General features: G+C 47.7%; 1 protein-coding gene and 1 non-coding gene across 2 annotated transcripts in view; one reads left to right on the top strand and one right to left on the bottom strand.

Annotated features, from left to right (window-relative positions):
- Positions 1-14,997, top strand: part of hsd11b2 (hydroxysteroid (11-beta) dehydrogenase 2) — a gene marked incomplete at its 3' end in the record, with an annotated part of 21,705 nt that extends 6,708 nt beyond the window's left edge. The window contains exons 2-5 of the mRNA XM_069688319.1: positions 8,003-8,215; positions 11,021-11,206; positions 12,023-12,160; positions 14,812-14,997. Of these exons, the coding sequence (XP_069544420.1) occupies positions 8,003-8,215; positions 11,021-11,206; positions 12,023-12,160; positions 14,812-14,997 (723 nt within the window). The remainder of the gene's footprint in view (positions 1-8,002; positions 8,216-11,020; positions 11,207-12,022; positions 12,161-14,811) is intronic.
- On the bottom strand, positions 12,521-12,593 carry trnav-uac (transfer RNA valine (anticodon UAC)). Its single transcript has one exon. It is a non-coding gene; the product is annotated as a tRNA-Val (tRNA).
- Positions 14,998-15,000: the final 3 nt, after the last annotated feature.

The following is a 15,000-nucleotide window of genomic DNA, read 5'->3' as shown; positions in this document are numbered from 1 at the left end:
AGGATTACTTCTCGGAGTCGAGCGTCGTTCGGCCGGAACAGCGGGAACCTTCACTCCAGATCTGATTACAGCCGACGCTGGCGGCAACGCAATTAAACATGCAATATCTAAGAGGAGATTTAAAGCTTCACCAGAGCCCAGATCTCAATCAACAGCTCCTTCTTAATTGGCTCTGCTGAAAGCTGTTAAAGGGCAGCGCGGGGTCGATCTGGAAATAAGAGCAGAGGGTGGAAAAAAAGGCCAAAATAAACCTCTTAGAAAGCTAATTTGTTCTACGGGAGAGGCACATTCCTCGAAAGATGAGGGCTGAAGTCACGGCGCTCGCTGACCGGGCAGCGCCGCAGCCCGAAGTCCTGCCGGCTCCTCTGAGAACCTCGAGACTCAGGGCGGGAAGGGACGGCTCGTCCAAACTGATGGTCACGAACTTCATTACAGCGATCGGAAACTCGTTTTCAACGCGCTGTGATGTCATGTTGAACCTTGTTGCCATGGCGCCACAGTTCAACTGGTTTGTGAAGAAGAAGAGCTCACAGACTAAATACAGCAGGGAGGGAAGGACGACGAGGGACTAATCAGGGGGCGGGGCCAACAATCATACAAAGGACAGGAAGTGAAACAAAGACAGATAACAAGAGGTGAGTCATTTCCAAATCCAACAGGAAGTACCAAACCCAGACGGACCTGAAGACTACGAAGCAGAAAAGAAGTCGGAACCAGAACAGAACCTCAGAAGGTCCCAGTGGAACTCGGTGTTGACAGTCTGACTCTGGGGGACCAATTCACGGTGACACAAAGAAAACCCACCTGGTGTCTCCTGACCTGACGATCCTTCTTCGGTCTGGGACGATGAAGCTCCGCCCCTCTTGAAACGTGATGTCATCAGAACACCTCGTCCGGCTCGTCGCTTCATCGCCGGAGACTTTCTGAAGACTTTCAAAGGTCTCTGATGAAGAATTGTTCCTTTTCTTGTGTTTGTTCTTAACTTCTCTGTTTTCTTTTACTTTTACGTCCTTTCTGTCACATTTCATTTAATTTCCTCGTTGTTTCTCTTCTCATCTACATTTAAAACTTTCTTTTTCTCGCTGCCTTCATCCTATTTTTATTTCCCTTCTTTCTACTTTTCTTCTTTCCTTCCCACATTGTCTCTTTCTCTCCGTTATCCTTCCCTCTTCCTCCTCTTCCTCCTCCTCCTCCTCTTCTCTTATCGCTTCTTGTCAGCACAAAGTTCATCAGAGTTCAGTTTTATGTAAATATGCGGTCACTCAGTTCACTTTGTTTTCCTGACTGTCTTCACTGAATGTCAGAAACCTGCCTGCAGCTTTGAGGATGAAGACATGTGATGAGTGTTGTGTAATAATAACAACAGTTCATCGTCAGAAACTGAGTCCTCGGTTTTCGGAGGTTTGTCACATAACCTCTGCTCACAGTTGGACGACAGATTTCTTTTACCGCAGAGCATCCAAGTGATGAAGCAACGTGACCTTCAGCGTGTTGTTGTGTTCACGCACACCCGGGAGATTATTTCACTTTGCTGCAATCAAACAAACAGCAGAAAGTGTTGCTTAACGTCTGTGCAGCAAAACCACCGAGAAACGCGACACAAAAGTACAAGAGTCTCCAAACATATGAAATCTGTCAGCTGAATTGTTGGGGAAATTGATTTTAATGATGCACAAGACATCTGAATATATTTCAATGTAATAAAGAAGACCAAATATCAACAGAGCAAAAGATGGCGCTGCTTTAAAGCTTGTTTCAGTTTTTCTCAATTCTTGACAATCAGAATCAGGATTTACAACATCATGTTGTTCTGTTGAGTCGATGGAGCCGGAGGCTTTTTGGAGCCGACCTCTAGTGGCACTCGCTGGTATTGCAGCTGAAGACACTTCTGGATCAGAACCATTTTACAGACCTGAAGATACGAACTCTTTGAGAAACAATCTGTGACCATATTAAGAGAACCTACAGGACCTTCAAGGATCCAAAGAAAAGAAAAAAAACACTCATGACCTCATCAAGAACCCCAAAAACATTGTCAAGGATGTCTTCAGGGACCTTTCAAAGCTTTTCACAACCCAAACGTGGACCCCAACATCGTACTCAAGGATGTGTTTTCAAACATCTGGTGACTCAATATCAACCTGAAAGTAGAAGTGAACCTTTTCAAAGACCCAAAGGTTCTTCACGGACTCAGACGCCGCGTCAATCAGCTGTTTAAGAACACGTAAAACCTCTTCAGGGAACCCTGGAGAGCCGACGAGCTCTTCAGTGTTTACTTCTTACCATAAATCATCCAATTAAAACCTCACAAATCAAACTTCTGTCAGCACTGAACTTCCTGTTTACTTTCTCTGTATTTTTTTACACTCTGACCGTGAATGTTTGAACTTAAAGCTGTCGAACGAGTCGATGCGAACGACCTGATCTCCGTCTGAGCGGTGCAGATGTTGAGGCCTCCACCCAGACACAGATGTATGTTTTTCACCTCGTCCGTCTCTGCACGTTTATGTCTTCGTCCGAGGACCCGTTACGTAACGCCGCTCCTCCTCGGAGCTAGACGGCACCGCATCGATCTTCTGCTTCCACGCTGCGTTTTCTACGGTCGCCTTCCTGCCAGCTCGTATTTCAGAGATACTCTGCCTCTCTGTCCGGCAGGGGGAGGAGGCAGGGAGAGGAGGCAGGGGGAGGAGGCACGGAGCAGGGGGAGGAGGCACGGAGAGGGGGAGGAGGCAGGGAGAGGAGGCAGGGGGAGGAGGCACGGAGCAGGGGGAGGAGGCAGGGAGAGGAGGCAGGGGGAGGAGGCACGGAGCAGGGGGAGGAGGCAGGGAGAGGAGGCAGGGGGAGGAGGCAGGGGGAGGAGGCACGGAGCAGGGGGAGGAGGCAGGGAGGAGGGGGGAGGCACGGAGAGGGGGAGGAGGCAGGGGAGGAGGCACGGAGCAGGGGGAGGAGGCAGGGAGAGGAGGCAGGGGGAGGAGGCAGAGCAGGGGGAGGAGGCAGGGGGAGGAGGCAGGGGGAGGAGGCACGGAGCAGGGGGAGGAGGCAGGGAGAGGAGGCAGGGGGAGGAGGCACGGAGGGGGGAGGAGGCAGGGGGAGGAGGCAGGGGGAGGAGGCACGGAGAGGGGGAGGAGGCAGGGAGAGGAGGCAGGGGGAGGAGGCACGGAGAGGGGGAGGAGGCAGGGAGAGGAGGCACAGAGGGGAGGAGGCACAGGGGGAGGAGGCACGGGGAGGAGGCAGGGAGAGGAGGCAGGGGGATGAGGCACGGAGAGGGGGAGGAGGCAAGGAGAGGAGGCAGGGCAATGAGGCACGGAGGAGAGGGGGAGGAGGCAACTAGAGGAGGCAGGGGAGGAGGCAGGGGGAGGAGGCATGGAGAGGGGGAGGAGGCAGGGAGAGGAGGCACAGAGCAGGGGGAGGAGGCAAGGAGAGGAGGCAGGGGGAGGAGGCACGGAGAGGGGGAGGAGGCAGGGAGAGGAGGCAGGGGGATGAGGCACGGAGAGGGGGAGGAGGCAAGGAGAGGAGGCAGGGGGATGAGGCACGGAGAGGGGGAGGAGGCAAGGAGAGGAGGCAGGGGAGGAGGCACGGAGAGGGGGAGGAGGCAGGGAGAGGAGGCAGGGGGAGGAGGCACGGAGCAGGGGGAGGAGGCAGGGAGAGGAGGCAGGGGGATGAGGCATGGAGAGGGGGAGGAGGCAGGGAGGAAGGGGGAGGAGGCAGGGAGAGGAGGCATGGAGAGGAGGCAGGGGGAGAAGGCAGGGGGAGGAGGCATGGAGAGGAGGCACGGAGAGGGGGAGGAGGCAGGGGAAGGAGGCAGGGAGAGGAGGCACGGAGAGGGGGAGGAGGCAGGGGAAGGAGGCAGGGAGAGGAGGGAGGGGGAAGAGGCAGGGAGGGGAGGCAGGGAGAGGGGGAGGAGGCAGGGGGAGGAGGAAGGGAGAGGAGGCAGGGGGACGGGGAGGAGGCACAGAGAGGAGGCACGGAGAACGGCTTCAATAACTGTCACCATCAAACTGTCAGACCTTCTCCAGCTTTTCTCTGGAGTTGCTGCTCCGCTCCGACGTACCGCCGATACGCTGACGACACCCGGTTATACGTCTCATTAGTCCTAAAAGTCAAACTGCTCTCGGTGCCGTCCGTGGTGAGGACTATGACCAGGAAAGACTCTGACTGAAGATCTGCAGCCTCATTAACAACCAACAACCGTTCGTGAGCTCGACTCCGACCGCAGACGAACTTTTGCGTTCATAAAACGGGATTCGTCACTTCAAATCGTCAGAGACGCATTTCAAGCAAAACATGAGATCAACTCGTGCGGTAAACTCGAGTTCGACCGTGTTGTTTGGACTGAATCATCTGATCTAACAGCAGCTTTCAAAGGAGCCTGATAGAAACGTGACACATTTTTTTTACCGTCAAACTACCAGAAGCCAAATAATCTACTCAATATTTTATTTTATAATAATTCAACAGAAGTCAAATCATGAAAGGCAGGATTGTTAGAAAAAAAAAAAACCCAGCTGAGCGCCCCCTACTGGAGGATTTAAAAGCAGTTTATGGAGCAGGCTGCTCTTCTTTGAGTTTGTACTTTATTGTTTCCTGACGTGAGGACCATGTGACGCTCCTTCACCCTCGCATTCCTCGCTGTAAGAAACCGTCTGGAAGAATCGTCCTTTTCATAAAAAACTAAGTTTACTTCGAAACTGCAGCAAACAAACAGACCGATTGTTTCAGTGGTTGAGATGTTTCCTGACGCTCAGCTTCCTCTGTTACATTCACTTCAGCAGTAAAAAAAAAAAAAAAACACAGTGGGAGTCTGAGTCCACTCAGCAGCTCTCACCAAACCAAACAGCCCGGTACCACGGAGAAGAGTGTAATACACACATCTGTCCACTAGAGGGATGCGTATCAGAGTCGCATGTTTTATAGGAAAATTAAAGTATGTGGGACCAGACGAGGTTAAAAGAAAAAAACAGTTTGTCACCACCCAGACTCGAACCTCGTCCTCCAGGGTGAGAGTTCGTGACACGCTTCCCTCTGGTGGACGGGTGTGTGTATTACACACTCTGTCAAAACGTGCACAGCATGATAAGAAATATAATTCCTATTTATTTCTCAGCATCCAACGACACAAGAACATCGTGAAATACAATGTATCTGTAAAAATAAAGCCTTTTTAATTTGTATTTGCTCACGTATGAAACAGCATAAAACTAAAGATAAAAGAAGCAAAAGAGATGAAAAAGGAAACAATCTGAGGAAAATATTAAAACATAAAAACAAGAATTGTCCCTCTTCTGTTACTCATCAGGTTTATGTTCAGGGGAATCTGGACTTTATTTTGTTCTCATGTCACATTCAATGACTGTAAAACCTGCAGCAACAGAGCATGCTCCTCTTCTAACTGCTGAGGACGGACACAAAGTTCTGCGACTCGTTTGCAGGTGAACCCCGCTGGCAGGTGAGCACCGAGCTCCTCCACGAAGCGCGTGCAGCTCGGAGTCAGGTGCAGCGGGCTCTGCTGGGATTTATTCCATCCCACTCAGCGGCTTCTTGTTCTCAGGACGGCACTCTGGAAAGCCTCCAAGGACACGGAGAGCAGCAGCGCGCCAACGCCTCGACGTTCCCGCCAGCAGAGCTCTTTCAGCCGCACAAAGGAACAAACAGAACAGCGAGTCCCACCGCGGATCAGGTTGTAGGAGCCGGGACTTCTGGGAAAGCGGGGGAGCCGCGGGGAACGTGACAGATCTCCGAGGGACGCTGAGCTCCTCCTGGGAAAACATATGTGAGGAGGAGGAGGAGGAGAACGAGGAGGGCGAGGAGGGCTGCGTGTCAGAGCGATGAAGCACAAAACGCTAACGTTTGGGTGCAGACTAATCTCTGGCTGGCAGCATGTTCGTGAATGAAAGGAGCGAGGACCCACAGAGACCAGGACCCACTGAGACCAGGACCCACTGAGACCAGGACCCACTGAGACCAGGACCCACTGAGACCAGGACCCACAGAGACCAGGACCCACTGAGACCAGGTTCACATCCACAGTCCAGTCGGTTGGTTTGAAATAAAAACAGACCATACTTTCTGTATGAGGCTGTAAACGACCTTTAATATACTGGAGCCTCTAGTGGCCACTCAGGGAACTGCAGGTTTTGGCTTCATGTTTCAGAATCTGAATTTTGTGCAACATAGGGGAAATAAAAAAAAATTAAAAAGACAAAATATAAAGACATTTATGTGTATTTGCATTATCTTTTCTTTAAAACATGTTTATATCATGAAATAACTGAATATAAATGTAGTTTCTTGGAGGCCAGAACCGAACCAACCCGAGTCCAAAGCTGGATGTTCGTTATTTCTTCAAAGACAAAGCTATGTGCAGCGGTGAGAGTCTTTGAGTCATTTCGTGGAAAATGAACTCCAAGAATATGAATATGTTTTAATGCAACGTCCAGATTAAGAGCTGAACCGAGGGGCCAACGGGAAGCATCAACACGCAGAATCTAAAACATGAGCAGGTTGTTTCTCTGGAGGACGATCAGAAAGATTCTTCCTTTTACAACTGAGAAGTGAAATTCATTCGAGCAGGAAAATATCTGCATTAAATCTCCTCATTGGTTTATGTGACGCAGCAGTGGACTGAAGTCAGCTCTCTGATCAGACCTGCAGCTGCTGCAAACATCTGCAAACATCTACAAACATCTGCAAACATTTACAAACATCTACAAACATCTGCAAACATTTACAAACATCTGCAAACATTTACAAACATCTGCAAACATCTGTAAACATTTACAAACATCTGCAAACATTTACAAACATCTGCAAACATTTACAAACATTTACAAACATCTGCAAACATCTACAAACATTTACAAACATCTACAAACATTTACAAACATCTGCAAACATCTAAAAACCTCTTCAAACCTCTTCAAACATCTGCAAACATCTACAAACATTTACAAACATCTGCAAACATCTACAAACATTTACAAACATCTACAAACATCTGCAAACATTGCAAACATTTACAAACATCTGCAAACATCTGCAAACATCTGCAAACATTTACAAACATCTACAAACATTTACAAACATCTGCAAACATCTACACACATTTACAAACATCTACAAACATTTACAAACATCTACAAACATCTACAAACATTTACAAACATTTACAAACAACTCCAAACATTTATAAACATCTGCAAACATCTAAAAACCTCTGCAAACATCTACAAACATCTACAAACATTTACAGCCATTTACAAACATCTACAAACATCTGCAAACATTTACAAACATCTGCAAACATTTTCAAACATCTACAAACATTTACAAACATTTGAAAACATCTAAAAACATCTAGAAAACATCTGCAAACATCTGGAAACATCTACAAACATTTACAAACATCTACAAACATTTACAAACATCTGCAAACATCTACAAACATCTGCAAACATCTACAAACATTTACAAACATTTATAAACGTCTACAAACATTTACAAACATCTGAGTTCAGATTTTGTCTGTCACCATCTTGCTAGTTTGGAGCGGTTTGGAGCAGGAAGTGACCATATTTGGACAAGCTGGGTGAGGAGCCTGACGATACTACGTCCCGCCCAACGATAGCTGTAATCTGACTGCACCGCAGGCCTGTCAATCAAACAGACACGCCCCCCAAAACAGGTCTTCTTGAATCTTCTTTTCTAATGAATGAGGGATTATTTTCAGATGGACCTCCAGAAAACTAAGAAGAAGGAGTGACTTTAGCTAACAACACCGAGATAACTGATGGACACATTTTATTCACTTTGGATTTGATGAGAGAAGTTGAATGGGAGTCTATGGAGCCGGAGGCTTTTTGGAGCCGACCTCTAGTGGCACTCGCTGGTATTGCAGCTGAAGACACTTCTGGATCAGCCTCATCTTTCAGACCTGAAGCTACGAACTCTTGTATGTTGTTAAGTGTGTGTTCAGGAGGTTCTGATCCGCTCCGTGTCCTTACAGGATGTGACACAGGTTTCGGAAACGTCACAGCGAAGCATCTGGACTCTCTGGGTTTTGAGGTGTTCGCCACTGTGTTGGACCTGTCGGGGGGCGGAGCCAGAGAGCTGCAGAGGACCTGCTCCCCCCGCCTTACCCTCCTCCAGGTCGACATCACCCAGCCACAGCAGGTCCAACAGGCACTGCTGGACACCAAGGCCAAGCTGGGCCTCAAAGGTAAGGACCAGTTAATGAGACTAGAAAACTAATCGATCTTCATCATCAGCTTCGTCGTCATTGGAACCCTCCGGTGGGAAACAAACTGCCGCAGCTCCGTCATGTTAACAGGCTTCAGATGAAAACAGAGCTTCCATCACCTCCCCACAGTCTGACAGCAGAACAGTGTAGAGAGGCCGAGGAGCGGTGGGGCGCCGAGCCGCTGACACCGACTGTAACCTCCTCCAGATGTTCACATTTATGGGTTAAGGAGCCTCCGAAGACTCTGAGGAACGGTGGAGGGAAGAGGTTCTGACAGAGAGGAAGACCAGAGAGGAAGACCGCAGTCATAAAACCAAGAAACATCCAGACAGAACAGGCAGAGTCTTCAGGTTTCTACTGTACAAACACAATGAGATGATTTACAGATCATGTAAAACTCATATTTAATATTTGATATGGTGACTTTGGTCTATTTTTAATTGAATATTGGTTTATATGATTTACAAATCATCACATTTCTGTCTTTCCACCGAGGTTGTCGGTCGACAGAGGGCCGGTGTGTCGGTGGTTTAAAGTCTGTGAACAGTTTCACCTGCTCAGCGAGGCTTCGGAGCGCCGCTGCTCCTTTAAATGCTGCATGGTTCTGCTGCGTGTGCAGATTTCAGCGGAGTGTGTCCTCACAGCTCGGAGATGCAGAGGAATGTTTGCTGGAGTTCATCCAGCAGCCTTCTAGGAAATCACAGAGGAGGCGCAACGATGTGGGAACGCTGCTCAAACAGAATATAACTGAGTGGAGGAGAATCGGAGGGTTTCTGTGTGGAGGAGGTGCAGAGGTGGAGGCTCGTGTTTCAAACACACACACACACACACACACACACACACACACACACACACACACACACACACACACACACACACACACACACACACACACACACACACACACACACACATCTCCAGGTCACTGTGATTGGCTCAGACCTGCAGCTCCCACTGGCTTTGTAATTAGACAACTCAGGCTGCTGGCCGCACCTCTGTCATTTAAGATACTCCGAGAGAGAGAGAGAGAGAGTGTGTGTGTGTGTGTGTGTGTGTGTGTGTGTGTGTGTGTGTGTGTGTGTGTGTGTGTGTGTGTGTGTGTGTGTGTGTGTGTGTGTGTGTGTGTGCAATAAAAGAAGTGGAGAGAAAGGTCACTGATCACTGCCTGTGGTTTTATCTGTTTGCATAAGTGTGCGTTTGTTTTACTCACCTTGTGAGGACTCGTCTTCCTTCCGGGGACAAAAAACATAAAAACTGTTGGAAGTTAATCTTTTAATCTTTTAAACTTTTAAACTTTTAAACTTTTAATTTTATTCTGCTTTGGTTTCAAGTTTGTTTCTAGGAAATAAGTCTTCAGGCTTTTATTTTGAAATGAATTGTTTACCACCAGTCAACACTCAGTCATCCATCATCCATCCATCATCCATCCATCCATCATCCATCCATCCATCCATCATCCATCCATCATCCATCCATCCATCCATCCATCCATCCATCCATCCATCATTCATCCATCATCCATCCATCCATCATCCATCCATCATCCATCCATCCATCCATCATCCATCCATCCATCATCCATCCATCCATCATCCATCCATCCATCCATCATCCATCCATCCATCATCCATCCATCCATCCATCATCCATCCATCCATCATCCATCCATCCATCCATCATCCATCCATCCATCCATCCATCCATCCATCATCCATCCATCCATCATCCATCCATCCATCCATCCATCCATCATCCATCCATCCATCCATCATCCATCCATCCATCCATCATCCATCCATCATCCATCCATCCATCATCCATCCATCATCCATCCATCCATCCATCCATCATCCATCCATCCATCCATCATCCATCCATCCATCATCCATCCATCATCCATCCATCCATCATCCATCCATCCATCATCCATCCATCATCCATCCATTCATCATCCATCCATTCATCATCCATCCATCATCCATCCATCATCCATCCATCATCCATCCATCATCCATCCATTCATCATCCATCCATCCATCATCCATCCATCATCCATCCATCCATCCATCATCCATCCATCATCCATCCATCATCCATCATCCATCCATCCATCCATCATCCATCCATCATCCATCCATCATCCATCCATCATCCATCCATCATCCATCCATCCATCATCCATCCATCCATCATCCATCCATCATCCATCCATCATCCATCCATCCATCCATCATCCATCCATCCATCATCCATCCATCATCATCCATCCATCATCCATCCATCCATCATCCATCCATCCATCCATCATCCATCCATCATCCATCATCCATCCATCCATCATCCATCCATCATCCATCCATCCATCATTTTAGGGCGTCACGGTGGTGCAGTGGTTAGCACTGTCGCCTCACAGCAAAAAGGTTCAGGGTTCGAATCCGGTCCTGGGCCTTTCTGTGCGGAGTTTGCATGTTCTCCCTGTGTTTGCGTGGGTTCTCTCCAGGTTCTCCGGCTTCCTCCCATCATCCAAAAACATGCACCTCAGGTCAGGTTACCTGGCGCCGCGCTAGTGGCAGCCTGCTGCAGCAGCTCCCCCCTGACAGCCCCCTCTGAGAGCCCCCTCTGAGAGCCCCCCTGCTGTAGTGAAGACATTTCCCCTCGGGGATTAATAAAGTGTATAAAAATCAAAATTCATCCATCTTTTACCTTTTATGTGGCTGCATGAACACACTGCAGTGTCTAACCTGTGTGTGTGTGTGTGTGTGTGTGTGTGTGTGTGTTCATCAGGTTTGTGGGGTTTGGTGAACAATGCCGGTGTGTGCGTGAACTTCGGTGACGCTGAGCTTTCGCTGATGTCCAACTTCCGCGGCTGCATGGAGGTCAACTTCTTCGGCACGCTGAACGTCACCAAGAGCTTCCTGCCGCTGCTGCGACGGGCCAAAGGTCGCCTCGTCACCATCTCCAGCCCGGCCGGTGTGTGTCAGACACTCACACACACACACACACACACACACACACACGCGCGCGCGCTGACGCCGTCATAAATCTTCACTGAATGTTCCTGAACGACTGAACCACTGCCGTCAAATTGCCAAAGCAAACAAACATGCTGCTGCTGCTCGTCTGTTTATTCTGTCGATGCACCAAAACGTCTCCGAGCAGCCAGATCAATCACCGAGGTTCATCCAGGACACAGCCGACGAAAGTTTAACATCTGTCTGCAGGGTTTAACATCTGTCTGCAGGGTTTAACATCTGTCTGCTGGGTTTAAACTCAGTCTGCAGGGTTTAACTAAGTCTGCAGGGTTTAACATCTGTCTGCTGGGTTTAAACTCAGTCTGCAGGGTTTAACTCAGTCTGCAGGGTTTAACATCTGTCTGCTGGGTTTAAACTCAGTCTGCAGGGTTTAACTCAGTCTGCCAGGTTTAAACTCAGTCTGCAGGGTTTAACTCAGTCTGCCAGGTTTAAACTCAGTCTGCCAGGTTTAAACTCAGTCTGCAGGGTTTAACTCAGTCTGCCAGGTTTAAACTCAGTCTGCCAGGTTTAAACTCAGTCTGCAGGGTTTAACTCAGTCTGCCAGGTTTAAACTCAGTCTGCTGGGTTTAAACTCAGTCTGCAGGGTTTAACGTCTGTCTGCTGGGTTTAACATCTCTCTGCTAGGTTTAACATCTGTCCACTGGGTTTAAATTCAGTCTGCAGGTTGTTCACTTCTCTTCCTGCGTCCTAATTGAGAGACGTCATTGGTCGGTCTGCCTTCGACATCACGATGACGCTCCACCTGTGTCCACAGGTGACCAGCCGTTTCCCTGCCTGGCAGCGTACGGATCGTCGAAAGCAGCTCTCAACCTCTTCACCGACACGCTGAGACACGAGCTGGAGCCGTGGGGGGTCCAAGTGTCCACCGTCCTGCCGTCCTCCTACAAGACAGGTGAGACACCGTCCAACAGACTGTCCTCATCTTCACCTCGACACCTGCAGTTTCACACAAACAACATAAAAACAAAGTGCCGACAGCCGGATGATCAAAACCTAAAACCCAAAACAATCAGAACTAAATTTCAGTAGAAGAAAGGAAAGGATGTTCTGTTCCTGCCTCCTGCTGAGGAACATTTACTCAGAACAAGGACCACATGTGGACAAACATCTGTTTTCTCACACTACAGCTACAAGTTGCTGATTTGTGATGGTCCTCTGGGACAAACGGGTGAATGTGATTAGAGCAGCAGGTCAGTCGGCCTACGAAGAACCAGCACAGGGAAACTTCTCTGCACTGATTGAAAATAAGCTGTGGTTCCACTGGGGCTCGAACCCATGATCTTCTGCATGTAAAGCAGACGTGATGACCTCTACACCATAGAACCTCCAGGTCCTGTCGTGTGACTCCAGTGTTCATGTTGTCGGAGGTCTTTATTGCGAGGTGTCATGTTTGCAGGTTGTCGGTCTGATTCTCCTCAGAGGTCACAGCGACCTCACGCATGTCCCATTCTAATAAATGAGATATCTCAAGAACGCTTTGATCAAATTTCTTCAAATTTGGTACAAACATTCACTCAGTCACAAGGATGAACTGATTACATTTTGGAGGTCAAAGGTCACTGCGACCTCACGTACGTTCCATTCTCGTGAACACGACACCAGAACTGATTGACAGAAGGACAGGCTGTGTCCATCATCCACATGTGGTCACATCCTGAATGTGACTCTGATCTAAACTGTGCTAATTGGGTTCTGGTTTCTCATCACACCGAGTTCAACGAGCGCTAACTACTTGGTAAAAAACATTTAGAGAATTTACTGTAGCATACTGAAGTCTCACCTTAAAATTTTAAATATATAAAAATATTGGCAACAAAATGTGTCTCGATCAGCAGTTTTCAATAAAACAAGAGCGAAGAGCAAAGAAACATGTCGCCACATGAATCAGACGAATAGAAACAGAGACGCGAAGGTGGCAGCTGCGTTGACGACTGATTGGTTGAAGCTGTGATGATGTAAACAGCGAGCTCGGCACACTTTATCCTCCTGTTTACACTTTAATCCTGAAGGAACACGTCTGTGGTTTCTGCTCTTCATCCTGCCGTAACGTTGGAGGAGCTAAACTGTGCGCTGACTTCAGAGAAACAGTCGAACACCGAGACAGAGATACCAAACACGTTCTGCTGAGTCAGCGTTTGTTCGTCTCCAGCCTGAAAACACACAAACTGAATTTAAACTTCTCTCAGTATGAAACTACAGACGGGAGACGATACCTGTGTTTATTAGTGCGTTTAAATGTCGTCGTATTCACCGTGTACAGAGAAGAGACGTATGAACGGCGCCCTCTTGTGGTTTTCACCACGTCACAACGCTACATCTTCTATCAGCCTCCTGCTCACCAGTTGTGTGTCTGCTGACGTTTCCAGAAAGGTCAGAAGTCATGGAGGTTCACGTCTGGTTGGATCTTCAGCTGATATATTGTAGTTTCAGTCACGTAGAGTTTGTCTTCATAACTTAGATAACAGCCGACGTCTGAGGAACGTGTTGATCTTCCCAACGACCTCATCTTTTCTCTCCATGTCGCCTGGCAACGGTGTTTTTACAACTTAACCACTTGATCGTCAAGCATACACACGACTTCCCGCGTTGAAACTACCAGCTCACAAGTTCCATTTGAACGCAGCAAAAGACACTGGTCCAGGTGCATTATGGGAAATGTAGGATGCAGTGATTTGAACTGAATATAAAACTGCTCTGTTTGTTATCAGCTCCGATATTAAAAACCTCACTGAGTCGTTTGAACTCGTCGTCCAGTTCAGAACAGGAGAAGAAGAACAAACAAAGTTTCTGCTGCTGAAATATAAAACTGTCGCTGACATCGTTTAGAGGAAAAATAATAATGACAAATAAAGTAATGGACAACTTCACAGCAAAGATTCAAACCTTTAAATATTCTAACATCCGATAAAAGAGGATCAGGACTCCGACAGGCAGCAGCTGCATTTATTGGGTTATTCAGCGACAGTTTAACGGCGCTGGAGCTGCAGAGCTGCTGGTGTTTCTGTTCAGAGTCACATGGATGCACAAAGATGATGTACATCTACTTTTATTTTGAAGTGAATGTTGAGAATAAAGAGATGTAATATTTCAAAACATGGAGAACCTTCACATCTGTTCATTTCAGGCTGTTTAGTCACTTTTTTTTTCTTTTTTTTTTTTTTACCAAACTACGTTTATGAGCTAAAAAAGACAATAACAGCAACAATAATTTCCTTTTTTCTGAAACTGATTCTGAAGTTCATCTACGTGAAGTATCTTCAATCACAAAACAAAGAGAGTAGTTTCATTTATTCTCCAAAGTTCATCTTTAATCTTGATTTAATCTTAAATTCAGTGAATATATAATTTCAACTTTATTTTCTTGTTTTCTTTCCTGAATGTTTCTTTAATTCTCCGTCGTGCAGACAGATTTTACCGAAGCTTTAAATGAGTCTTAATCTCCTCACCGTGGTTCGGTGTCATCGTCATCGGTTGTAACACGGTAGTGCGATGAGGTGGTTGTGGTGGTGGTTGCCGTGGTAACGCCGCCTCCTCTGTCCACAGCTCAGTCCAATAACCACGCCTACTGGGACCAGCAGCACAAGCAGCTGCTGCAGAGTCTGTCTCCGGCGCTGCTGGAGGAGTACGGCGAGGACTACATGTCCGAGACCAAGGACCTGTTCCAGAGCTTTTCCAGCCAGGCCAACCCCGACTTCAGCCCCGTCGTGGACGCCATCGTCCAAGCGCTGCTGG

This window comes from Brachyistius frenatus, unplaced genomic scaffold, assembly GCF_029030835.1.
Source record: "Brachyistius frenatus isolate BFR_SWC_R1_liver_20210118 unplaced genomic scaffold, ASM2903083v1 Contig_561, whole genome shotgun sequence".
Taxonomy (NCBI): Eukaryota; Metazoa; Chordata; class Actinopteri; family Embiotocidae; genus Brachyistius; species Brachyistius frenatus.
Note: the sequence above shows the minus strand (reverse complement) of the source record. Positions and strands in the feature narration are given on the sequence as shown.